Below are 16,497 nucleotides of genomic sequence, written 5' to 3'. Positions count from 1 at the left end.
ACAGCACCGTACAGATGCCTTCCACGTACAGCAGTTGTGAAGGACTTCCCCAGCACCCTGACCCTGCTGCAAATCATCATCAGAGGCTCAAAGCCATGCTGGGTTAGCCTGAGGAGCTCAGTTCTTCTATTTCAGGATTCCCACCTCTTTGGCACCACAAGGGACCGGCAAATTTCTCTTCTGAATGGTATGCACTGTGCGAGAGCAAAGTCCTGCACTGTGAAGTACTGCAAATTAATGCAGACTTGCTGCTTTACAGCCATATTTACTAACAAGAAATGCTTCTCTAATGGACATCATCCCAGTTTTTCAAAGTTTTATCCTCATCCACAGCTCCAAACAGCCCAGTTTGTGTAGCTGGAAATTGGCGTGCAGCGAAAACAAGGAAGACGGCTGTAGTCCACCTTGTGCTTGCTGGAGGCCTGCAGTGCAGCAGTAGCAAGTCTGGCGATGCTCATTCTGCACCCTGCCCCTCACAGACTGCCTCAGACACGCTGAGCAACAGCACAGCAGGTCAGGGACGGCCCAGAGTCCTTCTGGGTGACGGCAGGAACCATGCTGGTGGTGTGTGTGGCACCCTCACCCCAAATCCCTTGCATCATCCCAGCTCCACCCAACAGATCCTTCGGCAGGGAAATGGAAAGCTGTTCCCACAACCAGGCTCCAAGATCACTGAGAAGCTCCAGGAAGAACTGAGGTAACACTGCAGCACCTCAGGGCTGTGCAGATCCATGAGGGCTCCTGGAGGGCTGGCATTTGGGCCAGGAGCAGAGTAGTGCCTCAGACCCACAGCAACACACAGCAGTGCTCTGAGGGCTGATCTTGTGAGGCCGAGTGATACAGCAGTGCCCCAGGCCTGGGCAGGCAGAGTGCAGTGCTCCTGGAAGGCACGTTCTGAAGCCCAAGTGACTGCCAGCACCTCACGCCTACACAAACACAGCTCGTAGAGGGCTAGGTTTGATACTGCAGCACCTGAGAGCTCTGCCGACATGGCACAGTACTCCTGGAGCACCCATTTGGTGGAGTCAGGAACATGGCATCCCCTCAGACCTTCACGAACGTGGCACAGTGCCCTCGGAAGGACGATTCTGGAGGCTGGGGACGAGGCACTGCCTCACGCTCGGACGCACGCCGCAGCCATGTGCCATCGCCTCAGCGGCGCCACGAGCAGGAAAATGCGCGCGCGGGAACGCGAGGCGGTGCAAAAGGCGGGAATCGGCGCGAGGCGGCAGCACGCTCCGCTGTTGGGCGGGGCCTGACCTGGGGGGCGGAGCCTTCGGCGCCGGGATGGGGCACAACGCCCACTGCGTCGTTGCGCGCATAGCGCATGCTCTGACGTCACTTCCAGGCTGCCGGAAAGGGGGGGGCCGCGGTGCTCTGCGCCTGCGCCCTGTTCTACGGTGGCCCGGAGGTGGCGGCGGGGTGAGGCCCAGAGCGAGGGGCGGTGAGAGTGGGAGCGATCGGGGGGGGGGTTTGCGGGTGAAGAGGCGAAGTGGCGGCGGCGGGGGGGCCAGAAGGGTTGGGGGCGGTGGGAAGCGTGGAACCGGTGGGCGGCGGGCGGCATCGGGGTGGCGGTGGAGGCTCTCTGCGGCCCAGCTGCAGCGTTGGCCTGCGGGGCGGCGCGGGCCCGGCTCAGCGTCCCCTCTCTCCTCTTTCGCTCACAGCGGCCCGAGGCGGGCTGGATGCCCGCGGGCAGCGCGGCGCTCACTCGGGCTGCTCGGGCGCTCGGGCTCGGCTGCCCCAGGGCGCTACTCTCCTGGCCGAGGCCCTGGTCGCACTGCGCTGCTCTGCCCGGCTCCCGCTGCCGGCCGTCGGTGAGTGCGGCTGCCCGCTGTGTGCGCGTGAAGCCGGGCGGCGTCGCCGCGAGTCTCCTCGTCCCTCCACCCGTGCACGCGTGGCCGTGCCGGGCCTGCACGGCGGCGGGGGACATGGCCGAACAGAGGTACTGCGTGGATTACGCCAAACGCGGCACGGCCGGCTGCAAGAAGTGCAAGGAGAAGATCGTGAAGGGGATGGTGCGCATTGGGAAGATCGTTCCCAACCCTTTCACGGAGTCTGGCGGGGATATGAAGGAATGGTACCACGTCAAGTGCATGTTTGAGAAGCTGGAGAAGGCCCGGGCAACCACCAAGAAAATTGAAGACATCACGGATTTGGAAGGGTGGGAAGAGCTGCAGGATGGGGAGAAAGAACTGATCACCAACCTCATCTCAGGTGAGATGCCAGGTGGGAGCTGGGCCGCTGCTGCACGGCTCCTTCTCTGGTTATGCCACCAATTACTGCACAGCCACGTGTTTACCTTGCAGTCTCAGAATCGTAGAATGGCTTGGGAGGGACCCTTTGGTTCCAACCCCCTGCTGTGGGCTGGTTGCTCCCACCAGCTCAGGCTGCCCAGAGCCCATCCAGCCTGGCCTCAGGCACCTCCATGGATGGGGCACCCACGGCTCTCTGCAAGTGCCAGGGCCTCACTGCTGTGACTAACAGTCCTTGCTGACTTGTTAGCATGATTTAATGAGAAGATGTATGGGGCTGAGACCTGTGCCTGAGCCTGATAGTAAAGGGAAGTAAGTGGGCACTTGTGGAATAGAGCTCCTTATTTGTTTGTCATGATTGACTGGAGGAGGTGATTTAATCCAGGCATAGATGCTTAAAGTTCAGATTAATGCCCCGAGGAAGCATCATTTATTTTCCATTTTCATCCTTTTTGTGAACTTTGCTAAGTCATGTAGTCTTTTACCTTTTGCTGTATGAGAAATGTCCCTCCATCCCCAGTTTTAGAACTTGTTTGTTGCAGTTTATGTTATGTACGTGCAGGGCTGTTGGAGATTATATCTGGCTACTGGTTTGAACCTTTGCCTTGCTGCTTTACAGAAGCTACGTCCAAGGCTGCAAGTACACCGAAGAAAAAAGCAACAGTTCAGGCTAAGCTCACTGCCACTGGACAAATAAGCAGTCCCCAGAAAGATCCATTGGCTAATATCAATCCAAAGAAGTTCTCTGGCTTCACAGGTAAGTCTTAAAAATGATTCTGGGAAATCCTTCTTTTCCAATACTGATGAGTGGTTTTTTTTTACTTGACTCAGTTCAGTCATTTTTTTCTCTGTTTAAGGTGGTTTTGTTGTAACTATTTTACTTAATCTGGTTTGGTGAGAATGTGTGGTTGTGTTGGTGAGGAGCTGGGCAGAAGGACTGGGAGCACACAGAGTATGAACCTATGGGAAAGTAGGCTTAGCTCTGTTGCATACAGGTTACATTGTTTTATGATTGATTGCTTTGGTTAATGACCTTTCTCATTCTCTGAACGACACCATGCCTTGCTGAAAGGGAGGCTGCAAACATCAAGTTTACTTCAAGTACTAATCAAGTTTACTAATCAAGATTACTGTGGGATCTGACAAATATTTAGTGCTACTTAGTAAAATAATCATCCCATACAGCTTGCTCACACAACTACGCTGTGCTGCTCATCAGAGCAGCTTCATCAGCTTTGAAGGTAGCCCTCCTTTGTGCAGGAGGTTGGTCTAGGTGCTGCAGAGCCCCTGTCCAACCCATTTGTTTCTCATTCTCTTATAGCTGAATAGTCAAATGCTCGACAGATGTGAATAAAAGCTAAGTGAGTTTCTTTTCTCTCATTTTAGAAATGATGTTAGGAAATGAGCTCCCGTGAAGGGAGAAGGCGTGTGAAGCAGAAATAAAATAGAAGCATCTGCCAGCAGGAGTTTGTTTTCATCAAAGCTTAACTGTAATTGTCTGGTAGAGTTAAGGTAGAAAAATCCTGAACAAAACTAGCGGGGAAGAAAATACATTTTTTTAAATCTAACTGAAATTTAGTCACAGATTTTGGGGTAGCACATCGTTATTCAGTTCTGAAGCTTTGTCTCCGCAGTGGGTTTGTTCTTCTCAGGTTACCTTAGAGGTGTTCTCATCTTCAAAGTCTGCCTATGCTGTACTTAATAAAAGAGCAACCTGTTGTCTTTCATTCAGCCAAGCCCAAGAATTCTGAAGAGGTGTCTGCAAACTCTTCCCACAACTCCAGCCTGTCTGCAAAGAACTGTGATCCGAAGCACAAAGACTGCTTGCTGCGAGAGTTCAGGAAGCTCTGTGCCATGGTTGCTGACAAGCCTAGTTACAATGTGAAAACACAGATCATCCAGGACTTCCTGAAGAAGGGAAGTGGAGGAGGTATTATTCCTGCTTTGCGTTTTCTGCATGTGAAAACCCTCTCAAACCTCCATGTTATTATGTCAAAAACAAGGGAGAGTTGAAATCGGAGTGCTCTTTAGTTCAGGCTGTGAGGAGTGATGATTTCTGAATTATGTTGGTAGTGTCTGCAAAGTGAACTGCTATCCAAAGAACAAATGCAGGTAAGGGATGTCCTGAGCCAGAACTGCCTTGGCTGTTTGTAGATGCCACCAAAATTAGCACCAGAACCAGATTTGGAGAGAAATTGTGGATCCCCTGAAAAACGTCCTTTCACGTGAAGCAGAACAGTTTGGTGGAATGAGGAAGACACAGCTGTGTTGGTGTTTTCCCCAGTGAAGCTAATGAGTACAAACAGCCAGAGCCTGTAGATGAAAATAAATCGTGACAGTTTCTAATGGTGTGTGCTTTTTTTTCCAGATGGTTTTCATGGTGATGTATACCTGACCATTAAGCTACTCTTACCAGGCATCATTAAAATTGTTTACAACTTGAATGATAAGCAGATTGTGAAGCTGTTCAGTAGAATTTTTAACTGCAGCCAAGAAGAAATGGTCCGGGACCTGGAACAGGTGAGCACAGAAAGCAGCTCTCTTAATTTCTGCTGCTTCGTTTCTTGATATGGAAATTCTTGATATTTCCCCCCCCCACCATTATTTGAAAGGTTGTTAGCTTAACTGTTAAGGAGCTGGTAAATCTTTAGTTTGTTTGTTTTAGCAGATTTCATAGAGCTTTCTGCCATCTGGAACATCTAGAGAATAATGTTTGATCAGAAAGTAAGATGTGAACTTGCCTGCAAAACGCTAGAAAATAAGACTAAAATACTTAGGCAAGCTGAGCTGCACCTGCTTTCTCTAAACCATTTTGTCTAGTGTGTTCCTATTCAACTGATTTATGTCACTTTTTTTGTTAACATCATGTATTAAGAACTAAATTAATAGGTCTGTCCCTATGAGCTTAAGTTGGCTTGTTAAGCTAGATTCGTATAATTGCCAGTGCTCATGTGTGCATTTAATTCCTGTGCACAGGAGTTGGTAACTGACTGAGCACACGTCTGATTTCATTGCCAGATGAAGAAAACGGGTGAATTCTTTCACCTCTGTTGCCTAGGTATATACAACCTTCTAATGACACCACTAGGCAGAGATTCTTGGATTTACAAGTGGACTAATCCTGAGGAAATAAGGAGTCTGTGATGCTGCAGCAGTAACAAATGAAATACAGCAGTTGGGTGACAGTGGTACTCTTGCACACATTTTTGCAAGTGAAAGGGCTGAAAAGATGTACTGTGTGTAATGGCAGCTTTATTGTGATGTTTGGCTGCAGTTCCTTCATGCAATTGCAGCATTGTTCCTGTGCTTGCTAGAATCGTGTTGAATCTCCAGCAGTAGCTTTCCCACTTGCTGGGCAGAGCTCTGACCAACAGCCTTGTTTTCTTCTTGGAGACAGGGAGACGTTTCTGAGACAATTCGCCTCTTCTTTGAGCAGAGCAAATCCTGTCCTCCAGCAGCCAAAAGCCTCCTGACCATCCAGGAGGTCGATGAGTTTCTCATCCAGCTGTCCAAGCTTACTAAGGAAGATGACCAGCAAAGCGTGCTGCAAGATATCACTCGCAGGTAAGGGATTAAACAGCCTCTGAATCTGAAGGTTGACACTAAAAATAGGAGTGGGTATCCACATTTCACAAGCTGGAACAGATGAGAAAGTAATCATGAGCTACAGAGACTGAACTTTATATCTGTACGCTGCTGTCAGTGGCTTGATTGGCCCACATTCAAGTCAGGGAGAATCATCTTTGCCCATTAATTACTGTTGAATCTGTGCTAAACAAATGGTTTGCATAACTACCCTACTTAGCTTTTAAGTTCTTGCTCTAGGTAAGCTGGGAAAAGCCTTTAAGCCATGTAGACATGCTGAAGAGTCTTTGTGTGGCTTAGCTTGTGATAGAGATTCACTCTAGATGCCCTACTTAACTGAATTTTGGAGGGCATTTCTATACAGAGGCAAAATTAATTTTGGCATTCAAATATGAAGATGATCAAAAGCCTTTTGGATATTTCTGCTTCTGGGATATCACTAATAAAACGTTCTCTTGAGTTGAAACCCTGCAGAATGGGAAGACCTTTTTTGCAGAGGCCTTGACAAGTTTCCTTTTTTCAGCTGGAAAATAGTACAGATAAGTGTCTGCCATCTCTGAATCTTCTTTCACACTTCAGATGTACAGGCAACGACCTGAAATGCATCATCAGGCTGATTAAGCATGACTTGAAAATGAACGCCGGCGCAAAGCATGTGTAAGTATCGCCTTTGGTTACGAGCTAAGGGCAGAAGTGAGCATTACCTTCATAAGCCACGAGCCACACGTGTGAGGTCGATACGTTTTCCCTCTGTTCTCAATTCCAATCAAGGTTGGATGCTCTGGATCCAAACGCTTACGAGGCGTTCAAAGCGTCGCGCAACCTCCAGGACGTGGTGGAGCGAGTCCTGAGGAACCAGCAGGACGCTGAGAAGACGCCAGGTGTGAAGCGAGCGCTCAGCGTGCAGGCCTCTCTGATGACCCCAGTTCAGCCCATGCTGGTAATGTCGGCCCCCCTGCAGGGGGAACCTATAGCAGAGGAAGAAATGGAGTTCTCATTTGTACTGTCAGAAACCTTCACCTTTAGGAATCAGTAGACAGATAAGTGATACAGATTTTTCACGTATAATGCCAGATAATTCGTGTATAATTGTGGCTTGATTTCAGTCCAGACATGACTTTTTTATTGGGTTCTTTGCTGTCATCTCAGAAGCTGATCCTTTATCTGGAAAAAGCATAAGCTTTTTTTGGACTGGAGGCTGAAATCAGTTTATCTTTTGTTTGAACGCATCAGAGTTCAATATTTTACTTTTGAGCTCGGCACACGCCTACAAAAGGCACAATGCTTACACCTCTAAGTAGGTGGAGGAGATAAAAACTGAGCAGCTGCAGTATTCTGACAACACTCAGGCAAATGAAACCAAAACTTGAACTGGGTATCAGACTCTGGACAGTGGGATCCACGAGAGAATGGATGGCTCGTGTGTGAAATGAAGTAAAAGTAGCTTTATTTTAAAATTGCATCATCTGAATTTCTTTTGCTCTTTTCTCTCCACCTTTCTCAGGCTGAAGCCTGCAAGTCAATAGAGTATGCCATGAAGAAGTGCCCCAATGGCATGTATGCAGAGATTAAATACGATGGTGAGAGGGTGCAGGTCCATAAAAACGGGGATCACTTCAGCTACTTCAGCCGGAGCCTCAAACCTGTCCTGCCTCACAAAGTAAGCACCTGCAAATTGTTCTGTTACCCTGTAAACGTGAGTGAATGTCACAAGTTCCTGTAGGCAGGGAAGATACCTTCTGTTGTGCACTTTTTTGTTTAATTTCTGTACATATGTAAATCTAGAAAAGCAGCATTTGGTAGAACTGTAATCAGTTTGTTCTGGTGGCTTTTAAGACCTTGAAGCTACAGTTAACCTACCTGCTCTCAAGTGCACTTTATATGTTGCAGTTGGCTTGGCTTGATGCTGGTTGAGTGATTTTGTTGTATTTGTTCTATTTATGGATCATGCTGATGGTCTGTGCTGCAGCAGAAATGTGCACACGCATCTCTCAGACACTTCTGGAGAGAACATCTGCACTGGACTGAGTCCATCTCTTCAGTCAGAGGTCTTTGTCTGTTTTTTCCCTCAAGGTAGCCCACTTTAAGGACTTCATCCCCCAGGCTTTCCCTGGTGGGCACAGTATGATCCTGGATTCAGAAGTTCTTCTAATTGATAATAAAACTGGCAAGCCACTTCCTTTTGGATCTCTTGGTGTACATAAGGTATAAAATATATATGTATACTTAAAAAAGAAATCCTTTGGGTCAGAGGCTGTTACTCTGCTGACTTAAACACATCACAGAATAATTTGAGATCTGGTGCTTCCTCAAGAACTTGAAAACAAATCTAAGATTCCTGAGAAGGCTGCTGTTAAAGAAAAGGTACCATTTTAATGCAGTAGATTTGACAATAACTTGATCACAAGCAGGATAATAAGAAAACTGCAGCTTAAAATGTGTTTAAAAAAAAAAAAAAAAAAGCCTTGGAAGAATTTGCAGTTCTGTAATTGCTTACAGTTGCCTATAGAAATGCATAGCAGATCAGAAGGCCAGAATGATGCATGGATGTAATCCATAAGAGTATTATGTAGGCATTGCCTAGATTAAATGGTGGTAAGGAAGAGGACAGGAAAGGGCAAATTGTACTTGAACTTAAAGGAGCCATTAATCTGAAGTGCCTGGAACACTTATTGTTGCTGCAGCAGTGATGGATTTCAAGTTGCTCAAAGTCATTAGTATTTATTATTTCCCTGTCACTAAGAAATTAGCATGCTTTGTTTTTCTATTTGGGCTTTGACACATTCATTCTAAATGTGAATTCTTAGAACATAAGTATTCTTAGAGTATTTAAGTCTTCTAGAAGAAGTGGTGTGGTTTTGGTGGTGTGTTTTTAAGATTCCCTGCTGTTGCTTGCTGCAAGATTTCTTTTAAATGTTCTTCATTGCTTTGCAGAAAGCTGCTTTCCAAGATGCCAACGTTTGCTTGTTTGTGTTTGACTGCATCTATTTCAACGACGTCAGCCTGATGGACAGGTATGTGTGGCACAGTGTGAGAGCAGCCTGCCAGGTCTGTGAGCATGGACCTTCTGGATTGCAGTAGCCCTGCAGAGGGAGCAGTTCACTTTGGCTGCTAGGCTTGGCCATTTACTCCTGCAAAATCAAGAGAGCATAGGGGAATCTTTGCTGTGCTAAAAGCATTGCTATGGTGCTCCATCCTGCTCTACAGCTCCAGAATATCAGAGTAACTGCATTTCAGCTGAACTCAGTGGGTTTCAGTGCTCCGCTCATCTCCTGTCTCTGAAGCTAAATGTTCTTATCATAGATTTGTTTTACAGCTTCTTCCTGGAGGAACGTTAAAACAATTTATTATCTGCTCTGAAACTGCAGGATAAGTTGTTTAACTAGTTAAATGTATTTCCTGAAAGTTCACGTGCCTGCTGCTTCGTGTCAGGAGTGGTTTGTAGCCTGAGTGTGTTGTGCTCTGCTTTAGGCCTCTGCGTGAGCGCCGTAAATTCCTGCACGACAACATGGTTGAAATCCCCAACCGGATCCTGTTCTCAGAGATGAAGCACGTCACAGTGAGTTGAGCACACCTGCTGCTTGATTGAACGCTGCACTGTGGGCACTTCTGTGGTCCTTGACTATGTGGCTCTCTGTAAATTAAGGCTAATTAAGGCTGCTTCCAGTCTGGCGACACCAAGTGCGTGACACCTCTTTATTTTTGTAGCACAGATATGTTCTGAGTCCTGAAAACTGCATTGAGACAGCAATAGGCCCAACTTTCCCTTTGATTGTTAGGCACAAGCCTTATATCCTGTCGTTTTCCCCCACTGCTGCTGCTATCTGGAGCACCTTGGTTCTGGTGGAGGATGCTCAGACATTTGGAGCAAATAAAGCATTCTGGGAACAGAACAGCATAGGTCTCAGGCAGCTGGACAGAGAAGTAAACATGTTCTGCTGGCTGAGATGATCTCATCTTGTGCATAGGTACAGGCTCAGGACACAAAATCAGTCTCCCTCCTTTCTGAGGAGGCTTTTGTTCTTGTTTGGTGTTACATTTTTCCAGCTGCTCTCTTCTAAGCTTCTAAGACATTCCCAGCGTAGTTGCTGGATGTTCAGCAAAGAGAACAGGTATGGAACTTTCTTTGGAGAACTATTCTATGAAATAAATTACTTGCTCATCTCTGCAGTTGCCTTAGTTTTAGTGTTCCACTGCTCCAAGTGGAAAGCATGAACACTACAGCCACTTGACAGTCTGGATGAGCTTACCTCAATGCCTTTCCTTTTCAGAAAGCTTCAGATCTGGCAGATATGATCACCCGAGTCATCCGTGAGGGATTGGAAGGACTGGTGTTGAAAGACATAAAGGTAAGTTTGTGTCTCATCTTCACTGGTGGATGCTGAGATTTAGGGACAAAAATCTCTCTACTTAATCTGAGTTGTAATTCTGCCCTATTGTGCTTGAAGAGGTTTCTAACAGTGCCCAGAAGGGATGTACAGTAGCTTTACCCAAATCTCAGTTACTGTCACTCTTCTCATGGATTTTGGTATTGTTTGTTCTTCTCTTGCCTGTTTTTCTGCCATCTGGACAGAGCTCCACTTCTCTGAACCTCATGATGTGCTTTGCACCAAGTCAGTTTATATCGCCTGTAGTGTGATGCAGTCCAGCAGGCAGATCACTGAGCTGGTAATCAGAACTGCATTTTAATCACAGCTCTGCTGCTAGTCCCTCGTGTGACTCTTTTGCTTTGTGCTGTCACCTCTTGGAGGTCTGTGGGTGGAATACACTCAGCTGAGCAGTCCTGAAACATCTCTAGATACTCATAGATGCTGACATCCAATCCAGGTTCCTTCCTATACATCTGAGCACTGCAGGCTCTGGTACTCATAAAGCAAGGGCTGTTTGAGGAGATAGCTGCCTACAAATCCATCTCCTTTCTGACTGGGACGTTCTTGCTTTGTTTTGCACAGGGTAATTACGAACCAGGAAAGCGGCACTGGCTGAAAGTGAAGAAGGATTACCTAAATGAGGGTGCAATGGCTGACACAGCAGACTTGGTGGTGCTGGGAGCTTTCTATGGGAAAGGCAGTAAAGGTAAGGCTGGCGTTAGCCTAAGTCAGATTGGTTGGTTCAGGAAAATCCCAAGCTTCTTCCTCTTCCAGGTTTTCTGTAGCATTTGTTTTCTTGCTGCAATGAGAGTGGCTCTCACAGTGACTGCCTGCTGTAGCCCATCACATCCCAGGCCACTGCAGGCTGCCTGGCTTTGCTGTGGCACAGCTGGTGCAGGAAAGCATCAGGATTCGGGTTGGCCTTTCACAGAGCAACAAGGTTCAGCTTTGTGTATGAACTGATGCAGAGAAACCATCTCAAACTTGTGGTCTCAGAACTCCCACAGATAAGGGATTTGGGTTCTTACATTGATTTTTGAAATGCTGTAGGCTGTCCTGTAGAAGATATGAACTGCTGTGCTCTCCCTTCCTCCAGGTGGGATGATGTCCATCTTCCTCATGGGCTGCTATGACCCCAAGAGTGAGAAGTGGTGCACTGTGACCAAGTGTGCTGGTGGCCACGATGATGCCACCTTGGCCCGTCTGCAAACAGAGCTGGATATGGTGAAGATCAGCAAGGTGAGATGGGCAGGGAGGCAGAGGAATGCTCAGCACAGGACTTGTTAAAAGCTTCTTCCTGCTGAGCTGTGTGTTGGTTAAATACAGAATTCAAGTGCTCTGCCAGGAACAGACAGTAACTCAATTAGAGTTAAATCAGGTAAATTCTCTATTAACTTATCTCTGAGAACCGAGGGGCAGTGTGGGCATCTCCTAACGATGAGACACTGCTTGAGGTTTGTACTCAAAACACCGAGCAGGAAGCCGGGCACCATCTGGTTCCTGCTGAGAGTTTTATTGGGAGAAGCAGCACTTTTTTTTCTTGGCATGTTGCAATTGGGGAAGGCAGTCACTAGATGGGGCCGTGGGTGAGAAATGCTTGTCGGGATGTGGTGCTGGTGCTGGATAGCCTGAAATGCTGAACTTCGTGGGGCATAAATGAAAGTGCAGAATGGTGTTCTTCAAGACTTAGCATACAAACAGCTGAACTTTAATATTTACTTGAGATCCTGAAGGCTGCTGGCATCCAGGTTATAGAATCTTAAAAATGTATGATTTCATATGAATTACAATTGGAGGAACATAGTGGTGTTATGTATGGCATGACAACAGGTAACAGCTGTGCTGCAGGTAATCTTCTGTGATTCTCTAGAGGAGAAATCAGTGCTCTGCAGGTTACAGCAAGTTTAATCCATACAGAGGCAATTAAATACATGTTTGCCAGTTTACTACAACACTATCTTTCAGCAGCCTCCCTTGCAGGATTAGATTAGTGTATGATCATAAGTGTTATCTTGTTTTTGTGCTCTTAATAGGATCCTAGTAAAATTCCAAGCTGGCTGAAAATAAACAAAATCTACTACCCAGACTTCATTGTCCCAGATCCAAAGGTAAGTGATTAAAGTCATTAAATGTTTTCCAGCCCCAATACAGCAACCTCCTTCTTCTAGAATTGTACAGCTTATCCCTGTTACAGAATTAGTCTTCATGCTTGGGAGAGGAATTTAAGCATGAGTTTTTATCTCTGAATCTTGCAGGTGCATTTGAGACTAAGAGCTTCATGAGGCAATCACACCTGCAGGCCCTCTAGGAAATGTTTTTATACATTAAATCCTTCCCAGAAGTGAACTTACTTAGAAGAAGCAGTTAGAGCACAGTTAAATCAGATGAAAGACAGCTGTAACCCAGAAGCTGCTATTGTTGTTATGCTGAATGTACCAGTATGCTTTGTGCCATTTATGTGTGATAGATACAAGGAAATTGGCAATATATATTCATAGAAGATCTTTTGATTCGCTGGAATAAAGAATAAATAGAAGCTGTCCTAATTAAGGTGGCTAGGAGGTATCCATGGAACTCTGTTGTGCTGGGAGCGGGAGCAAGGTGCTGTAGAAGTAGAGGAACACAGATGCATTAAAGTTAGCTCACGAGAGCACACAACAGCGTGACGTGGCTTCCTTCCTCACTGCTGTGTTCAGAAAGCTCCAGTGTGGGAGATTACAGGGGCTGAGTTCTCCAAAGCTGAAGCCCACACTGCAGATGGGATCTCCATTCGCTTCCCTCGCTGCACTCGCATTCGAGATGACAAAGACTGGAAGTCAGCCACCAACCTCCCGCAGCTGAAGGTGAGTTAACATGGCCTGCTTCTCTGCAGCGTGCTTGCCACTAAGTTCTGACAGCAGCCTCTATTTAAAAAGACAAATTCTGATAGGATAAGCACTGAGGACACTTGCTGACCAGCACCTCCAGTGGCATGTTTTGTGCTCCATTTATTCTGGGCTCAGGCTGTTTCCTGGACTATTTTGATGTCAATCTTATTTTTTTTCATGGGTCTCTGTTTTTTTTCCTTGAGTCTCGTGAGCTGCTGTTGTGTGTTGTGTGCTTCCGGGAAAGTTTGTGCTGGCAGCTACTTCTATCAGCTCTTGTAACTGCCCTCATGGTGAGCAGTTTCCTTCCTGAAAGATCTGACCTTAATTCTCTTAAGTGTTTATGGTCATTTGATTTCCCATTAAATGCTGGGATTGCATGAGGCATCTGGGAAGTGACTAAGGGTAGCCTGGCCTGGTTCCATGACACAGAGGCCAAATGGCAGCCTGCCCAGCACCCAGGGCTGCACCACCCCACGCAGCTTCTGTGCCTCCTTTAGTGATAGAAACCAGTTGGCCTGTTGCCACCCCAAGCAGTAAGTCAGCTGTTGATGTGCTCTGTTCTCAGTCTAGTCATTGTCATTTGGGCTGTCTCCACGCTGCCTACAGGGACACTGACAGCAGATGTAAGTGCTTGTTATGCCATCGAAGAAAGGAGTGATTCAGTCCCTCTGCTGTCCATTCTTTCTGGCTCGCTGTGCAGGTAGGGGAGAGAGGTAAAATACTCTCGTGCAGAATGTTGGGTGTTGGCCATTTTTCAGTCCAGAGAGCCAGACTCTGAGGAGTTAGTCTGATTTGCTCACTGGTAGATGATGATAATGTGTGGCTTCCCTTAACGTCAAGCAGCTGGGTAGAAAGCAGAGAGTTTGAACGCAGCTGACAGAAAAATAGTGACAGAGAGGTGCAGGAAGAAAAAATGTAAGAGCAAACACTTCATGGGGTGGGGATAGAAAATGAGAGGAGCACATGCGTTACTCCTCCTGTCTCTTATCAGGTTTCACTGTGGCTAAAGAGAATGCTTTGTTTCTGCTCGGACAGGAGCTGTACCAACTCTCCAAAGAAAAGGCTGAGTTCAGTGTTGTTGCTGGGGAGGAGGAGGAGTCCACAGCTGGCAGCAGTGGAGAGAATGAGGGAAATTCCAGGTCTTCCACACCACACAAGATGACTAAAACTCCCCCTAACAAGTCCCCTGCAAAAGCCAAGAAACCAGAAGGTAAGGCCCCTCACCAGGGAGGAGAACCTCACGGTGTGTTCTTTGCCTTCTGTACATTGCTTTTACAAACATGTTATGGTTAATGGGCAAAGCTGTTTTCAACCCTTGCTTTGGCTTGTGTTGGTGTCTCAATTATGATGTAATTTCTCAGGGACTTGCAGTTCTTTTTTGTCTTTAATTGTGGTCCTTAACAGAATGTGTAAGACTGGTCTGAGCAGCAAACCTGCTGCTCCTGTTCCTGCAGCTGCCTGCCCTTCAGTGAGATATTTTTGGCCACGAACCAGGATTTAATTTTATTTGGCTTAAGTTCACACATACAGGGTAAGGTACCTGGAGGGGATTTCCAGATAGTAGCTGCAAAGCCATGCACTGCAGAATAACTTGAAGCAAACTTCTGAGCAATCCCAGTAAGGTGGTATGGTGACAGCAAGGAGGAAAGCTGTGCTGTGTAGCCAGCTGGAGAAAAGGCAGGAAGATGCCCTGGGCCATTAGTGGTAGAAAGCATCTTACCAGTTATGTTCTAATGCACAGATTTTTCAGAACAGCTTTTTAAAAGGGAAAGCCTTTTACCTTTTCTTATCCTCACTTTTCTCTGACTGCTTTTAATATACAGCTGCTATGCAGACAGCAGCACAGTGAGACTCGTCTTTGTTTCTAGGCACCAAAGCAGTCGCTGAATCCCCTCAGAAGCCAGAGGAGAAACGAGGAGAGAAGCGAAAAGCATCTGAGATAGAAGACAATGGAAAGAAGGTATGGACAGTTAGGCAGCAACCACTCAGCAGGGGGGAAGAAGTGGAGGCATTGTCCATTTCTGCTTTCTACATGGGAAGCCTTCAAAACGTTTCCACAGCAGCATCCTAAATTAAAAGGAAATCTAAGGGCAGAAATAGTGATGATGAGGCTCCTGTAGAGAAAGCAGATTTCTGCAGCATTTTTTTTATACCAGCAGCATTGACATTACTAGGTTTGTCATGCTAAAGGCTCTCTATTCAGCAACCAACAATGTCCTGCTCTTCAGAGGCAATGCATTGTGAGTGCTGAGTGGCTGCATATAGAAGAGAGCTGTAAAGGAAGAGAATTGTCCTTTCTAGCTCATTGTGCAGTAAAGTGTAGGAGTGGATTAAGAATTGCTGAGCTAAAATTTACTGATAAGATTGCAGTAGCTGTTTGCTACTTGATGTAAACAGCAAGTCCACTCCTGGGGCAATTATAGTCTCCCACTTAAGACCATGCTCACCTGACCACATCAGCACTAAAGGCAGCACTTGTTACTGATGAGGTAATAATTCCCTTGGCCGTGGCACTGCTGTTTTAGCTTCTGCTGTTCAAGGAAGCTGTATCAGTGTTGCTCTTCAGTGGGATGTAATGCAGCCCAAGTGCAGTTTTAGGGTATTTTATACATAGGATAATTCCTACTTTTTTTTTTAACCAACCTTTGCCTCTCTCTCACACTACACAGCTGCTGCTGGATATATTCACTGGTGTGAAGCTCTACTTGTCACCCTCTGTGAAGGACTTCAACAAAATCCGGCGCTACTTCATCGCATACGATGGCGACCTCGTGTCAGAGTATGACACAGCCTCAGCAACACACGTGATTGGGGACATGGAGGAGAACCATGGTGCTAAGCAGGTGTCTCCCAAATGGATCTGGGAATGCATCCGGAAACGGAGACTGGTGGCCCCCTGCTAGCAGGCAGGGCAGCTGAGTGCTCTTAGCACTGCTACACTTCAGGAACTCCCCGAGGGGAGCAGCTGACAAGTGGGGAGGTGGAAGAAAAGGGTGAGAGTCCTTTGTGGGGATGTGGATAGAGATGTCTTGCCCACATCCATCAGAGGTAGTTACAACTATCCATAGCAGCTATATGGAATGGAATGAATTAAAATAGCTCTCTGAAGGATGTCACTGCTGTCTCTGTCTTTCTGCCCATAGCGTAGACCAGTGCTCTTACCTAGGTGCTGGTTTCATGTCAATGGGTTTTTAAAGTTTGGGTATTTTTATAAATAAATAAAAAAATGGAAGCAGTTTCTCCTTTGCTGTCAGAACTTCATTTCCAAAGCTTATTTTCTGTCTGGATGGACTAACAGACCATCACATCTGGAACTACAGGCTGTAGTGCCAGGATGCTGTAGTGCCAGTTGCTGCAGGCTACAGTCCTACACCACTGCTGTGTCCTTGGGCTGGGCTGAGTTCTGTTTTTTCTCCTGTCTTT

The 16,497-nt window shown here is 46.7% G+C and overlaps 1 protein-coding gene across 1 annotated transcript; it reads left to right on the top strand.

Annotated features, from left to right (window-relative positions):
- The first annotated feature begins 1,855 nt into the window (after nt 1–1,855).
- Nucleotides 1,856–16,310, top strand: LIG3 (DNA ligase 3). Its single transcript, XM_042879457.1, is given in 21 exon segments — nt 1,856–2,214; nt 2,872–3,009; nt 3,985–4,182; nt 4,621–4,772; nt 5,650–5,816; nt 6,417–6,494; nt 6,609–6,777; nt 7,342–7,497; nt 7,911–8,042; nt 8,772–8,851; nt 9,309–9,358; nt 9,361–9,396; nt 10,109–10,137; nt 10,139–10,186; nt 10,790–10,913; nt 11,304–11,446; nt 12,241–12,315; nt 12,904–13,050; nt 14,110–14,284; nt 14,943–15,034; nt 15,744–16,310. Coding segments are annotated over 21 exon segments (2,709 nt in total). The 5' UTR covers nt 1,856–1,928; the 3' UTR covers nt 15,978–16,310.
- Nucleotides 16,311–16,497: the final 187 nt, after the last annotated feature.

Source organism: Lagopus leucura, unplaced genomic scaffold (assembly GCF_019238085.1).
Source record: "Lagopus leucura isolate 7727_CA_CO unplaced genomic scaffold, USGS_WTPT01 Super-Scaffold_100024, whole genome shotgun sequence".
Classification (NCBI taxonomy): domain Eukaryota; kingdom Metazoa; phylum Chordata; class Aves; order Galliformes; family Phasianidae; genus Lagopus; species Lagopus leucura.
This window is presented reverse-complemented; position numbering and strand designations above follow the sequence as displayed.